The sequence below is a fragment of the Apteryx mantelli genome, chromosome Z (genome assembly GCF_036417845.1).
Source record: "Apteryx mantelli isolate bAptMan1 chromosome Z, bAptMan1.hap1, whole genome shotgun sequence".
Taxonomy (NCBI): domain Eukaryota; kingdom Metazoa; phylum Chordata; class Aves; order Apterygiformes; family Apterygidae; genus Apteryx; species Apteryx mantelli.
The window spans coordinates 19,084,211-19,100,088 of record NC_090020.1 but is presented as its reverse complement, the minus strand read 5'-3'; the positions used below and the strand labels follow the sequence as shown (position 1 = coordinate 19,100,088).

General features: G+C 34.1%; 1 protein-coding gene across 3 annotated transcripts in view; it reads right to left on the bottom strand.

Moving 5' to 3' along the window:
• Positions 1-15,878, bottom strand: part of KDM4C (lysine demethylase 4C) — a 266,679-nt gene that overhangs the window by 60,863 nt on the left and 189,938 nt on the right. For 2 of the 3 annotated variants that reach the window (XM_067315328.1, XM_067315330.1), the window contains 2 exons: positions 15,364-15,419; positions 11,488-11,596 (listed from right to left, as the gene is read on the bottom strand). In XM_067315328.1, coding sequence (XP_067171429.1) covers positions 11,488-11,596; positions 15,364-15,419 — 165 coding nt within the window. Of the gene's footprint in view, positions 1-7,854; positions 8,009-11,487; positions 11,597-15,363; positions 15,420-15,878 lie in introns of those variants that run through there. The other variant, XM_067315329.1, reaches the window with a different exon arrangement.

Sequence of the window (15,878 nt, the reverse complement as noted above, 5' to 3'; positions counted from 1 at the left end):
CAAATCTTCCTGGCTTTACATATTCTATTAGGCCTCTGACAGATATACAAAGCCAGTATTAACTGCACATATGAGAATATGTGTATGTATGTATGTGTACATGCATGTAAAAGCAATGCAACTGTGTAAGGTTACAGATAAATGTGGGAAAATTAACATATAGAGTAGAACTAAGGGATAGCAGATCCTTCCCGTGACATATTCAGTAGGTGTTTAGCTCCTACAAGTATATGAGTTTCCCATTAAGTTAAAAAGACTCAGTCAGCAAAGAGTGGCAAATTTGCAATTTCTATTTAAAAGCTACCCAGTTGCTATAATGAGATCATTTCCACCATGACTAGTTAAAGAAGCAGATTGAAGTATTGCAACCAGAAAATTCCTAAGGATAAGAGAGGCTTCCATGACAGTTATCTCAAGGGCAACTTTCATAGTGACCACAGTATTATTCCATTAGACAAGGGTGTCTTAAAGGCATGATGCTGAACTGGAAAGTATACATTTTAGGAAGCTCTGATGAAGATAGGCTTATGCTACAAATAATGTTATCACAGCAAAATGAATTAGTCAGGAATCAAATTTCTATTATAAAAGAAAATGGCCACTCACAAAGTCATGGAAATACTCTTCCATGATAGTCTAAAATAAAAAGTCTCCATAACTAAAGGACATCTGCAGTGTAACTCAAGCCTTATTACTCCAAATAGATCTGGAAGTTCTCCAAGATCACAGAAGTGCTGCCTGATGCAAGACTCTAGTTCCTCTGTCATTAAAGAACTGATATTTAACATCTCAGAAGAAAACCAGTGAGGTATAGACCAGATGGTTAGCTGAGTATTATACAGAATCAGGAAATATGAATAATCTTTCTACTTGTTCCACTCCCTCCAGCCATTGTTTCCATGGCTAACACATTGCCTTAGCACTAAAAGATAAGGTAGACAGCTAAAATTTTATAAAAGTGAAGACATTAAGGAGACATCATGCAAAAGATTAAAGGTTCGTGTGTATGAACTCACTCCCAGGATAAGAAGGTCTTTAAAACAAAGGTTCTATCTGCCACGGGTGCTTATTTACAACTGCGTTAAATTACACTTGTACAAAAAGAGATCTCAACTATTGTCCTGATGTCCAAAAAGCAGAAGAATATACCACTTTTTCAAATCGAATTTAGGACATTTTTCACAGTCTTTATTTGTGCAAAGTCTCACAAAGAAGTTAAATTTTATGAAATACATAGTTAACATATTCATTACTGTTTTTTTTGATCTTAACACTAATTTATGTGAGATTTACATATGTTATACTGGCTCTCCACCAGCAGATCTTTCTGTCATACACAGTGTCACTGTGTAACTTACAGGCTACTGGAGAAATCGGAAGATGATGTAGGCTGCAGAGCCATCATTAAGGTGTTAACACATAACATTATGACTTATATTTGTCAGCCTTGGACAATATAGTCTCTCAGCTTTCCAAGTGCCTTGCTATGATAAGGTGCAAGGAATAAGTAAGCTGCTTAAGTTCAGAGCTGACAAGACAGATGCAGTGCTTGCTGGTAAAGAAAACAACATACATCCATTCCTGAAGACCACACAGTTAAATGAACCATATATGCCTACCGAAAGATCCCACACTGCTATGTATATAAAGGAAAATATGTCACTCCTTCAGAGAGACAATTTGGTTGTTTGGTGTAATTTAAGACACTAATTTATAGTTCAAGTTGTGGCTATCTAAAAGACCACACTCTTCTCTGATAACAATGGGATGCAAAACAGAACAGAAGGATGAAAAAAATGACTTTTAAAAGAGACACACTATGAACAAAGAGGGACAAAATAGTGCCATTTTTCCTGTAATAAAAATGATGTCCAGCAGAGATCTCATCTTTTTTCTTAGACTTTCACATATAAAGAAAGCTCACAGAGAAATATTTCCACTAATGGAAAAAATGTAATTCCTGGCAGCAATCCAGCAGTGACTCTTTGCTCTTTAAAATCAACATTAACCTGGGTTCTTCCAAATTCACAGTATTTTCTGCTCAGTTCAACCTACTTCTTTCTTCAACAAGTCTTCATAAATATAATTTCAATTAACAGTCAACTTCCTAAAGGGAAACTACTATCTGTTCATATAGACAGCTTCTCAAGCTTATAACTGAACTGTACATTTTTCACTTCAGGGAACAGTTCTGACAATAATGCTCCAAGAATCACTGCAGCATTGCCTTGAGGCAGAGAATTTTAAAAGAAGAAAATGGCAGAAAGAACAGGCTCCAAGCACTTAAGACCCAAACTTCAACCTCTGAAAGGTAAATATTCTCATTGTGCTCAGATTCCAACTATTTCCATTTGGAAATCCAATTATTTCCAAATAATTAATTTAGCAGTTACCTGTGGTTTTCTCCTCAAAACACACCAACTCCACAAAACAGTCAGCATAACTGACTGAGAGCAACAGAAGTATGACAGAGTGATAAATAATTGTGTCACCATCAATGAGAAGACAGGAAGGGGAACCAGGGCATAAACTGACGTATCAAATATTACACTTTGTGCAAAGCTCAACTGAATAACCATAGAAGGAGAGTGTGATTTAATAAATCCATCTTCTCCCCACTCAGATAGGACCTGCTCCCTTATTGGTCCAATTAGAAAATCTATAAAATAAATTCCATTAAAACATTCAGCTTATGTGTGACATACAATCACAGGTCCCTTTGTTCTTTTGGTTAAAAAATGTTATTGTTCCTAAATACTTAAATCCTTTTTGAAAGCGGACTCTATCTTTAAATCATGTAAGCACTTCTGAAAGTTTTTCAGTAGATTAGAGGGAACTTAACGGAAAATGGAAGTAAATAAGTTCAGCAGTTTTATAATTTTTTAAATTTAGAATGCTATAAAAATCTTTTAATACTAATGAAAAATAAAACAGATAAGTGATGATGCTGATGTGATTTTGTTGCTACTTTGCTGTCATATTAGAGCTCAGAGAGTATTCCATGTTTGACAAGACCTGCAATGCTATTTTCATATTCATTTGCATCCAAATCAGTACAAAAAGTAGAAATTAAGAAATTCTAAAGCCTTTTTTACAATATTCTATTAATAATAGAAATTTTATTTCTTTTATAGAATTCATAGAATATTATCTATTAAATGAAATCATTCTATATGCTTGAAGATTTTCAGTCAATTCAAAACAATATTTAGTTTAGCTCTCAAATGACATTCACCTCTACATATCTGCTGGTTGAACTTATGAGTTAGCTTTCTCAAACACATGCTGCATTACTGTTAGTTTGGGTGTTGATGCAAACACACACACACACACACGACCTCATCTATACACAAATACACATCCTATATATGAAGAAGGACTCAAAAATAGGCCCCGCCTTTATTAGACACACACAGTTTCTTATAGAATATTAATGATTCAAACCTTAAAAAAAAAATCAGAGTACTTTTGCAGTAAGAATCCATTTTCTTTTGCATAGGGTCTGCCTCTTTGCAAGTAAAAGGAAATTGAGATGACAGGTTAACATTTTAAATGCTCTGCTTTCACTCTTACAGATATGTCCAAGTCTTCAAAACATTATTTGTAGTCACACACATCTAACATTTTCCATATTTTTCTGAAGACCTTATAGTTTGGTACTGCTGTGCGATAGAAATTTGACAGTTTGCAATAGGATCTGCTCATTGTAACAAATTATTCTGACAGCAGTGTACTTTTTTTTAACATACTTATTAAAAATCTTATGAAGTCTGTGACTAACATATGTACACTGAATTGTATTTTGTATACAATTATGAGTCACTACATTTTTAACCATCATTATATATTGCAGTAATTTAATCAATTATTACATCATTTTTACTTTAACATCTTTTTAATTGGAAAAAAAAAGTGTTATTTAAAGTTACTTCAATAACTGTTTTAAAACTATTTGAAAATATTATCAAGTCTATCTCAACTTTTCTATTTTGCGCTCATTCCCCTTGTGAATGTGTGCAAAGAGCTAACCAATGCATGAGTTTATGCACACTAATAATGATTCTCCTCAACTGTCCTTCTAGTCATATTTATGGAAATGTTGAAAAGTAATCAATACCTCTTTATATTACCAGAAACACATAGCAACACTGGTATACTTCACTGCAAGTGATTCTTTACTCTTTCACAAACACAGCTGCAATAGTTCTACTATCCCACTGTAGTTACACAGACAAATTTTATTACAAATTAGAACGCAGAAGATAAGCAGTGTCCTCAAATGTATTTAATCCTTTTTTAGGTTTTAAACATCATTAAAATAGAGTGACAGGCAAGAGACTATTCACTCATTCTTTTAAAAGCTCACACACATTTTCCCTTTGATTCCGTTCTTCTGCTGGCATACCACAGTGAAACCTCCATATTTTCAGAATTGATGTAGCTTTCAAAACCATAATCTTTGGCTTTCAAGCTCACTATTATTTGCCTTCAGGTGCAAATTTTAAAGTGTATAGGCTTCTAAAAAGAACTTTATGGCCTCAGCCAGATACTGAAAGGCTTGTAGATCAGTCATCATCACAGTGTAAATTTCTTTTCAAGATAATGTTCCTCACTCAGAGTACACTTGTGCTTATACTCGGTTCACTTGTCAAATACAAATTTGAGGTCATCAAAAGCTTCAGGGCAACTTCTGCTATTCGAAAACTCATTTTCTACCTCTATTTTGTTGGAGAAATAGGATTTTAAATGTAAAAATAATAGGAAGCTCCACAGATAAAGAAACAAAGGCACATTATGTGCATGTTTCAGTATAGCATTGCAGTGGCTGCCTGTAAGGACAAAGTCAATCCAATACCCTAGCATTTTAAAACACTGACAACATCAAAGGCAGGTAATATATCTTGCTATTGAGCTGATATGTGTTCTATTCAAAACATGATTTTAGACTTGACATTCTAAATATATAGGCTTAGGAACAGATGCTAATGATTCTATTTAAGTGTTTCTTTTATAACAGATGAAACATTTAAACACTCTCAATTACAACGTCTACTGTTCATTATAAGTCACAAGTCTGACAAGGGTAAATGAAACTAGGCTAGTATTCTTGTTGGCTTATACTTGTTGGCCATATACTAGCAAGTGTTTGTATACAATTCTATTTTTGAGTTTAATGTTTTTTAAAATAGAGTGACAGACAAGATAATACTTATATATTTTTTTAAAAGCCAGGTTTTTGTTAGAGAGGTCTGTTTGGCTTTTCATATCCACAGACCTTTTCCTGTAGCTACAGTTCATATTCATAATTAGAGCTGAGTAATTAACATTCTTTTGAAAGAATATATTCAGGCACCTGGGGAGAAGCCCATTCCTTTCAGAAGTAAAATGGAGTTTTACCACTGACTTCAGCAACCCCAAGAGTCCACAGTCTGTTTTCTATAACACAGAGCCTCATAAATATAAACAGCCAAGGAAAACAAGTTTTCAAATGTAGGATTTTGCTCCCAAGTTTCTCTTGGAGACTTAAAGACAAATGGAACAAAAACCCCAATAAATAAATAAATAAATAAAGCTGAACTGAGCTAGAGATCCAGATTTTACCTGCTCTGGGGCTTAAACTATGAGATACCATTAACTATGGTCGGGCTGAAGCCAAAAACCCAAACACACAGTCATGCTATAAACTTTTCTCCACGTCACAAACTTGTTCCAAGTTGTTACCAACTGAAATGCTCCAAATACATTTATGACAAATTTTGTGTGGCTCCCATCCACACCATCACATCTCATCAACTTTGTCTCATGTTTTATCCTCTTCTAACATTCTCACTGTCCTGAAATAGTATTTAAATTGACCATTTTCAGTATTTCCTTTCACTTGTATGTCTGCTGAGATCAGGCTATGAGATCACTGGAAAAGAAACCATCCATTCCTATTGGCTGCAAAGCAGATAGCACACTGTATCTGATAAATAAATACGGGTTTAAAATGTGTAATACAGTAAGGTACATCCTCCAGCCATTTCATTTTATAAGCTATGCATAAGCCTCTGAATTCTACATGAAATATATTTGTTTCCTGGCTTCATGGATATAATCACAAAAGTTAATTTCACGCAGCTTGGGACTTAAAGTGAGTGTCTTACGGGTATGACCATCCAGTGTCAATCTGAAAGAAAGAAAGAAGGCCTAACTCTATCACAAAAGAGACCAGGACAGTCTCTTTTTTCCACTCATTTAAGTTCAATGGCTGGGGAGAGGGGGAAAAAAAAAAAGAGAGAGAGAAAAGGTGTAGTCACAGGGAGGTAAAATAGAGAAACTATAGGTTATATCCTTTTTGTTGGATGTTCTGTACATTGAGGTTACCTGAGTTCCTTTCGCTTTCAAGTCAGCTAGATTCCATCTACATCCATGCCTCTAAAATATAAGGCATGGTCAAACTTAATTCAACACAGTAGGTGCCATATTCTTTTCTTTAAAATTCCCCTATGCAAAACAATCACCAAAATCTTCTATCAGTATTGATAAAGAATGTTTTTATCCACTAGCATTAAGGAATCATTTCTAAGAGAATTAATTTTTAATGAACATTTCAATGTGTCATATAAATTTTCAGCAATGATGGCAAACAGCACATAACCCATGAAACGAGCTGGGGAAACTATGAAAACATTTAGGCATTATATAAAAGCAAAAACACAAATAAAATTGGTTAAGTGAACCCATTAACTTGCAAATATGAAATGGCTGTACAAAATAACTTTGAAGCTATGAGCAACCATAAGCATAATGTAAATATTGATTTTTACTTTGGAAGAAATGAGTACATACTGAATATTTAATAATAGAAAGATTGATACAAAACACTGATTCTAAAATGTCTAGGGAATTAAAACTATTTAACAGCAATCAGTATACATATCAACGAGGCAATAAAAATAGCCTACCAATATGTTCATCTTTGCACAGATGTTATTTAATTTGTCAAAAGGAAAACATTGACTTTTTATTTCCTTTGATACTCCTTCGTAGATACTACATTAGCGAAAATGTCAGCTCAGACTAAGGATCTCTGAAAACAGAAGATGTTCTGCCCGTTTGGATTTCTTACTATTTCAGGGGGAGAAAGGAGACAGGGAGAGAAAGAGAAATGTTTAAAACAATTTGAATTATTTACTCAAACACTGTAAGATCTAGTTCTTGTTTGCCCTACACTAAAATGTAACCTCTCTTTTTATATTCTTCTGGTTTTTTTTGTTTTCTGCTCATTTAAAAAAAAAGGATCACCAAACACATCTCACATTTTAAAAAGAAGAGACTGGCAGAGTAATTTACTATCTTGTGCTTTTACAGAAAGAAGAACATTTTAAAGGCAGTCCTACATGCTTCTTTTTTAAAAATTAATTGCTTATGAGTAATCAATATCAACAAACAATGTACAAAGCTTGCCTTGGCTCAAGCAATGTACACTCTTTGACTTTCAATGGTTGAGACTGATACATGAATATACCCTTACCCTAAGAAATAGGAAAGGTGTGAAGTAGGAATTAGCTGCCGAAGACCAGTATTGGCAAGCCCTAAAACTTCAAAGAAAAGGGAAAACTAACTTGATTCAATAGTTTACAGATACCCAGTGCTAATGTCAAAGTCTGAGTTACTCATTATGCTTTATAGAGTAGATGGTCTCAGCTGGCTACTCCAAAGTACAGAGTATATGACAGCGAGGAGCAGTGGAAAATAAGAAAGCAAGTAAATAATCAGAAGTAAGGCAAAGAAAGAGATGAGAATTCTTAAAGAGAGAAACAGAATGAATTTGGATACAGCTCTTGGTGTTCTGCAAGGCAAAGAAACCTTATGTCAGTGGGTATCAGAATATTATTGTAGCATCAAGTTTATCAATAGTTAGGAGGGAAAGCCCAGCACAAGGATAACATTTGCATTGGGAATGAGGTGGCATATGTACAATGTTATAGACAGCAATCTCTTCAGAGAAGTATGATCCCAGCTTCTGAGGAAATAAGAGAAATCATTTGTGAAAAATATCCAATACACAGGCCTTTAAAAAATATTTAGAGAAAATCACCTAAGATATCCGTGCAATCCCACTAAGTATTAGTTTTAAAAAGATGAACAAAATACTATAATGTTAATCAGAAGATTCTATTTTAGCTAGGTTATTCATTCTGTAAGCTTTGCAAATACATATTTCATTTCATGCCTGGACAGGAGAGAGTCAAAATAAGCACATAATTGAACTAACCTGGGCAGAACCCACAGGTGGAATATAACAGAATTTTGCCCCATATGGCAGATAAGACAGAAAAGGAAAAGCCGGTTTCCTGCCCACAGAGTGGGCAATACACAGTCTGTCTGCTGGGTTACAGTCTGCACAGTTTACAATATCATTTTTCAGGAGCAGAAAGATAGAGAAGAGTTCCATATAAAATGATCAAAATGCAAAGAAAAAGACTTCTTGAATTTTTTGTGGCATAAAACATACTTCTTAGAAAAGAATTCATCTCCAGTTTGCTGCAATGTTCTGTCAGGCCTAAATTTCTCAATCTTCATTGCAGCTTTTTCTCTTAAGCACTCAATTTGTTTCTCAAAAAAAAAAAGAGACATATTTTAACTGACAACAGGTCAGCCTTCTTCTCACCAAACAACATTCTTATTTCATTGTTGCTTGTTTCATTGCATCATCTTCACTGTCATTTCTAAATGCACAGTACTTCACTTAGCTTTACTTATTTTTTGAAGAGAGCTATTCGCAGCATGTCTAAAGAGAGCTTGTTTATGGAAATCTGAGAATTTGAATGTTGTTGCTGTAGGCCTGGAGATGTTAAGGAGTCAGCTGGCATTGAAGCTTTTCCTCTTAGATGTATTTGAATGAACCAGTGTGATAAAAGAATCTAATCAGAAAAAGCTCCATTTCCTTCTGGAAATTTTGAAGCTTTTTAGCTTTAAAAAGAAGTATCTGAAAATACATTCTTATCAGATCACGACAATACAAAACTATGGTCTTGTCAGCAAAGCAAACCCATAAAAATAAAAGACAAGCACCATGAAAATAGGGTAAAAACTCAAACACAGCAACTAATTTACAACAAATGCCAAAATTTAAAAGCACACTCAGACTGACGGTGTTTTTCAGAAAAGTTCACATTTTTCTCTTGTCTCTTACTCAAGAAGCAGCAATGTATTGGTCTATAAACAATTAAACCATTATACCAGAGCCCTTTGAGATGGCCAAACAGCACACAATCTTTAAATTAGTACAAGCCTAGCTAATTCATTATAAATTGAATGGAAAAAACTAAGTCTTGGAAAAGCAAGGTTTGAATAGCCAAACCAAGATTACAGTGCTTTTCCTCACAGTAAGGCTGTCCACTACCTGCTGCAATACAAGCCTTCTTCGTTATTATAAAGTACCCTGGCTCTCATTTTTTTTGTATTCATCTGAGTTCCTTCATTAAAACATTCATTTCACTCAAAATACAAACTCTTTTACTTTAAAAAACAGCATTAAGGAAAGCAAGCACTATGTTTCTAAACATTCAAGGACTCACTGGAAACCAAAAATGTATATGCAAATCAATACAGTCTGTAGTACCTCAACGTTCTGTAAAAATTACAGCAGTCTGCAACAATTGAAAAAACACTAAGGACTGTCACCAGTCCTTCAACATCAGTTGAAGGAAAGAACAGAAGAAAAAGCTTTTGGTTATGAATAACTGATTAACATCATCAGTGATATATAGTTGCTTCACATTCAGCAGTAATGACCTATGAATTGTAAATCACGTAACTTTATAAATTTTGTGCATTTTGGCTCCATATCCATAAACAATAATTTAAAATTAATTCAAGGCTTCTCCAGAAGGTTCCTATTACTCTTATATAGCTCCAGTCATGGACACCCCGATCAGAACAAGTATTTCAAAACTTAGTAAATTAAACATTCCTGTGGTCTGAGCCTCTGAATTACAATTTCCAACTAGATGAATGTCTGAGTGTTCAAGGTCTTCAAAAAATACAAGCTTGTGCTTTTGCTGTTCATATTTTCATATTAGGAAGAATTTGGGGTTGTCTCAAAAACATTAAGACACTGTGGGTTAAAATAAAGATTCTGAGAGATCTTCTCACATAGTGGGAACAAAATAGTGTTGCAGGTTTACTGAACTGATTGCAATAAGAAAAAACAAGATTTTAATATTCTGAGGCAAGGAAGTAGAGGAAAAGATGACAGATCATTTACTAGATTTCATTTTTTCCATGGAAAGTATTAATACTAAGCAAAGCCTGATATGGCATTCAGAAATACTTTTAAAAACTATGGAAGCAATCAAGAAGCTTTCAACATTTTTTATAATGAGTTATACATAAACTGTTCAGAAATACTGTTTACAAGATTTAAAGAAAGGAAATATGAAAACCAAAATTGAAAAATCTCTTTGAACAGATTCCTATTTGAAGGGCAGGTTATGAATTTAATTCAGTCAAAGTTGCATCTCCACATTAAGAAAAATAGTTACAAAACACAAAACATAATGAATGAAATGAAAATGTAATTAAAGTTTCAATAGTTCAAAATGATGTAGTAAAAAATGGCTAATATAAAGTTAGGTAGATCAAGAACCATTTTTGAAACAGTTTTTGAAGTGGATACAGAAAACTGATGGTGTCATTTTCCTGTATTTTTCTAATCAGCAGCTGATCACCTTCTTTCTCTCAGAAGATGATATCAGACTGATGCACATGCTGACAAATTAAGTAGTTCTCATTTAACTCGCTGAGAAAAATTATCTTCTATTTAATAAGCAATTTTGCTTGTTTTCTGCTAGTATACAGCAACTTTCCTGAATGGTAATGTTATTTGGGATGAGGTACAGAGTGTAACTGCTTGTAGTTGATGCATTCATATTTACGTTTCTCACCATCCTTTAAAATGCCTCAGGAAATAGTTTATTTGTCCAATATAACATGTGATCTGTTTTGTGCACATTTTTCAATGCCCTGATGGTAGAGATTACCACATGACAAGCAAGTCATTCATCATTTTACTTCTATAAATAGTTCCTTGAGGTGAAAATACATAATAAAAAAAAACCAAAAATATATACTGTGGGATATTCTGGTCTATTTAGGTTTTAGCACCTTTCTCACCAATACAGCTTCAAAAGTGATTCTTTCAGAGTTGACATATGTCAAGTTTGTTGTTGTTCTTTTGGGGGATGGCAGATTCAAACCTTTCTTATCAAATGGCAAAGGCTGTTTGCAAAGGCTGTAAACCAATGTTAATGAATTGCCATTTATTAAAGTCAAAAGTAATAGGCCAATTCTGATAAAACCCCATTTATTTATTCCTTACCCTGAAATAGTTTAGTGTTCTGTAACTGGTAATAATATTCACAATTCAGACTTTGAATACATTTCCAAACATTAGAACATCTTTAGATAGCAAAGTATATATGAAGCCTTACTACTCACCAATTTTAATCTTTGCAAAGGTATTCTGCTTGTGTCTATCGGTGTACGTTCTGTGACATTACCAAATCTGACTTCTGGGATGGCAATTGCACACATTACATGTGCCCACCTGTGAAAAGTGGCAAGAATATCACCAAAAAAAGACACAGAAATACAAGTATTAAGAAATACAGCAACCCTTAGTAATATACATCATCTTCCTTTCATTATTTTCTTTTAAAATTGAAGGTCTATTTTATGTTCTCCATTTATTTAAAAGATAACTTCATGCAGCATTAGCAGCTATTTGAAATACTGTCACTGTATTTCAGAGAAGAGAAGATCAGCATAACAAACAAAATTTATTTTGCTAATAAACTAATGTCAATGAAATATACCAAAGTCCTCCCCTTGCCAGTTATCAGTACAAGGCCACCAAATCCAGGTATTTCCTTACTAAGACTTCTTACTTTTGTTTCAAACATATTTAACAATCCTAACAGTAATACAGCTTAGCATAAATATCATTGCAGGCTGAGTTTTTATTTTATTTTTCTAGGTGGCTGGTACATTTGATTTATGAAGTGCAAAGGTTTTGCAGTTGTGTTATCCATATGCATACATAGTCCATGCTATTTCATTTGTGAGCAATTTATCACCTACTGCATTTGGGGTTAACATTATTCAGTAACTACTCTTAGATAGCACACATGGTCACAGGGTCATGCATCTATCAAAGCATAAAAAATAGTATATTGTCAGGACCTTCTGTTTCCAGATGCAAAGGCATAGAAGCTGCAAACTGATCAGGCTATCATTGAAATGCCCAACACAAATTGGATCCCTGTGATCAGTGAAAGCACCTGACAAGTGCCTAGGACCAGTGCTCCATGCAAGACTTTCATCCAACTTCAGGAGGCTTGTCAGATGAGTCAGGATTATGCTATGTGCCTTCTATTCTCATTAGGAAGCACTGCTCTATCCTCCAAATATAGAGATCTCAAAAAAAAAAAAGAAAAAGAGAGAGAGAAAGAGAGAGAGAGAAAGAGAGAGAGAGAAAGAGAGAGAGAGAGAAGAGAGAGAGAGAAAGAGAGAGAGAGAGAAGAGAGAGAGAGAGAAAGAGAGAGAGAGAAAGAGAGAGAGAAAGAGAGAGAGAGAAAGAGAGAGAGAGAAAGAGAGAGAGAGAAAGAGAGAGAGAAAGAGAGAGAGAAAGAGAGAGAGAAAGAGAGAGAGAAAGAGAGAGAGAAAGAGAGAGAGAAAGAGAGAGAAGAAAAAAGGCCTAACCCAAACTAAAAAAAACAAAGTCAGTGAAACAATTCATGTTTTAAAGTACATATTATATTAACTAAAAGCCAAGATAATAGTATTTTTATTAAGAAAAAGTAGCTTTCTGAGGCTACATCAAAATCTTTGAGGAGTGGGGGGAGGCAGATAACAAGACAGAAATGAACTCCCTAAAATCTGAAGAAAGGGGGACATTTCCATTCCTTAACTCTAATATTTGCTTTATACACCATCCCTCGTTGTGTATCTTGCCTCACTACTCCATTTGCTCATTTTTCCAAGCTCCATATCCTTGCCTCACTCCACCTGCTATAGGTCTCCAGAGACATATATGACATAAACATCCCAGCAGATCAACAGGAAAGGGAGTTGGAGCCAAAAGTGAAAAGAGCAAAGTAGAAATCATTTCTCTTTCCTGAACTACAGAGTGGTGCTATTTCAACCACTCATATTTGACAAAAATATCTGGAAGAGTATAAGAAGAAATATAGGGACCAGGCAAACTGCTGTCATGTGGTGTTGAAGTTGTATTAGCCAAAGTGTGATATGAAAGTTGTATGCGAAGATGACAGTAACTACTAGCAAAATATATTATTCAGCCCAAATGAAAGCAGACAGAACTTGTAGTTCTTGTAGTTCTATCATTCCACTATTCTGACTATTTTATGTTCCAGCTTATGGAAAAAGTCTTGCTTACAGATTTTTATCTGTTACTGTTAATAACACTATTTCTTTTCATTGCTGCCTTCCTGCATACAAAACTACAGTGCCTTAATACCAGGTGTCTTACCACCTAAGGTTTACAGGGACCAAAATTAAACAAAATAACTCTTCAATCCATCTGCATTTTAAGCTTTTATAGATCTGATATCTCTCAACCTACCAGGAATCAGAACAAGTGCTGTGTCCCCTGGGAAGAAGGAATCGCAGCTCTCCTATGTGCCAAAGTTGTCACCCCCAACCACTTCTGATTCATTAGCTTTTAACTGTAATGCCCATCCTGCATCTTTAGTCAGTGTTTTAATCAGGAGAGAGGATGGAGGGAAAGACAGAGAAAGAAGGGAACACATATGTTGGATTTTACACTTCTTGGGAAAAAAGATGTAATTGCAACACACTCACACAAGTTTGGAACAGTAGGCAATGCTCAAAGAAATACAAAGGTCTGGATTAAGTGCAGATCAGGGACTCAGTGTTGTATAGCAACTATAATGTGTTATGGAAACAGGAAACAAGAGCAGAAATACTTCTACAGAACTCTCATTTCAGAAATCTGTAACAGAAACCTACAAAGGGATGTAATGCAAAACCAAAGACTTTAGGCATAATTATGCAGAGAAAGTCACTTGCTTCAACCTCTCTGGGGGATTTTCCTATTAAAAAATCTTATGAAGCATATTTCTGAAATATTTTAGGTAATGCACAAAAGATGTGCATTACCTAAATGCACATTACCTAAAATGTGCACTACTTAAATGCACATTACCTAAAAACACATACATCTAAAAAAGATGTATGTGTTTTCAAAGGTTCACCAAGCAATGTCAGCAGCAAGCATCAAAGGACAATGTTCAGTTCTTCTTAGGTGACTCTCTCTTGCTTTTATTTTATTTTAATAAGAAAAGCAAGTTATAAATAATGGTTTATGAGAGTTTAAACTAGAACTAAAAAGCAGTTGAATATTTTCATAAGCTGGTCAAAACATTCCTTAATTTGGTAACAACGCCTTTCAAAGATAAGATCTGGCTCATAAGTTTCAAGTAAAACCTTCTATTCACTGGACAATTTACAAGAATCATGCAACCATTTGCAGTTCACTGACAAATCAGCTACCGCAGGTAAGTGGAAAAGGATACTGCAGGTAGATGATCTCATATCACTTAACTCACTTCTCAATGAATTCCAAAGGGTTAAAAAAAGAGGTCTGCATTATACCATTGTAGTTACAAAGAGCATTTAATTAATTATGCAAAGATCCAGAATGCATAAACTGTTCCATTATTGGGCTTGAACAAATATTAAGCTGCAACATTTTCTGTTTCATCTTTTAATGTTATTTGATGTACTGTACTATCATCAAAATGCACAGAAAAATATTGCTTCTATTACTAGATGTCAGCAACAATGCTACTTTTGAGAGTGTGTTAAAAATGTATTAAAAAAACACTTCAAATCCAGAATCATTTTTAAATGATTCAGATTAATTACTTTAAAATACTTGTTGCTAACAAAACTCCAGAGGTATTATATTAAATTCTATAATCACAAATTTTCAGGACTAAAGAAGAAAATATACTTCACTACTTGATAAGACTTGCCCATGCAAACAATCCCAAATGAGTTCTCATTTGCTTTCTTTACATAGTGACCAGCAGCATGGAATCTGGAACAAGTAAGTGTGTGCAAATAATAAAACAAATGTGCATTTTAGCATCTAACTACTTTCACAAAATGTCAGTGGCACATTTCAATAGGAGTAAATTTAATTCTGCAATAATTCAACTTAAAGGGACACTGTCAAGTAACAATATTTGCAAATGCTCTCTATATGAGAATGGATTGTGAATAAAGTTTTAAACAAGCATGTACAGTCTTGAAGTATATATTACTTACTTCTTGTCAGTAGTTTGCTTTAATGCACCCCCTCTCAAATTGCAGAGACAACATTCCTAAAAATAAAGATAGCGTAGAAACAAGTGAACTTTACTGACTGGTTGTGAATCAGTTTTATTCAGCTGACATTAAGGATATGCAAATAGTTAATGTTATTAATTGCTAGCTTACAACCTGCCATTTATAAGCACTATATTTCCTTATAGGAAGAATATAAAAATATAATAGCAAAAAGAGTAATAACTGAAAAGAGCTAAAGAAAAATAAATTTTAAGTATTACCCTTGAACAAATTAACAGAATCACTGAAAGATATAGCAACTGAAAAGGCATTTAATCAGTGCTGCAACCAAAAGGCTGGAACTGCCATGCAGCTCACTAAGTTAAAACAAATTAAGAAGACATATAATTAGCTTAATAGAAATTACTGGGAAATCTTTGATTTATACTCCACTGATTCAACTCAAATACCTTGAATACCTGCTGCTTCCTCCTGACAGTTCTCAAATTTATAAA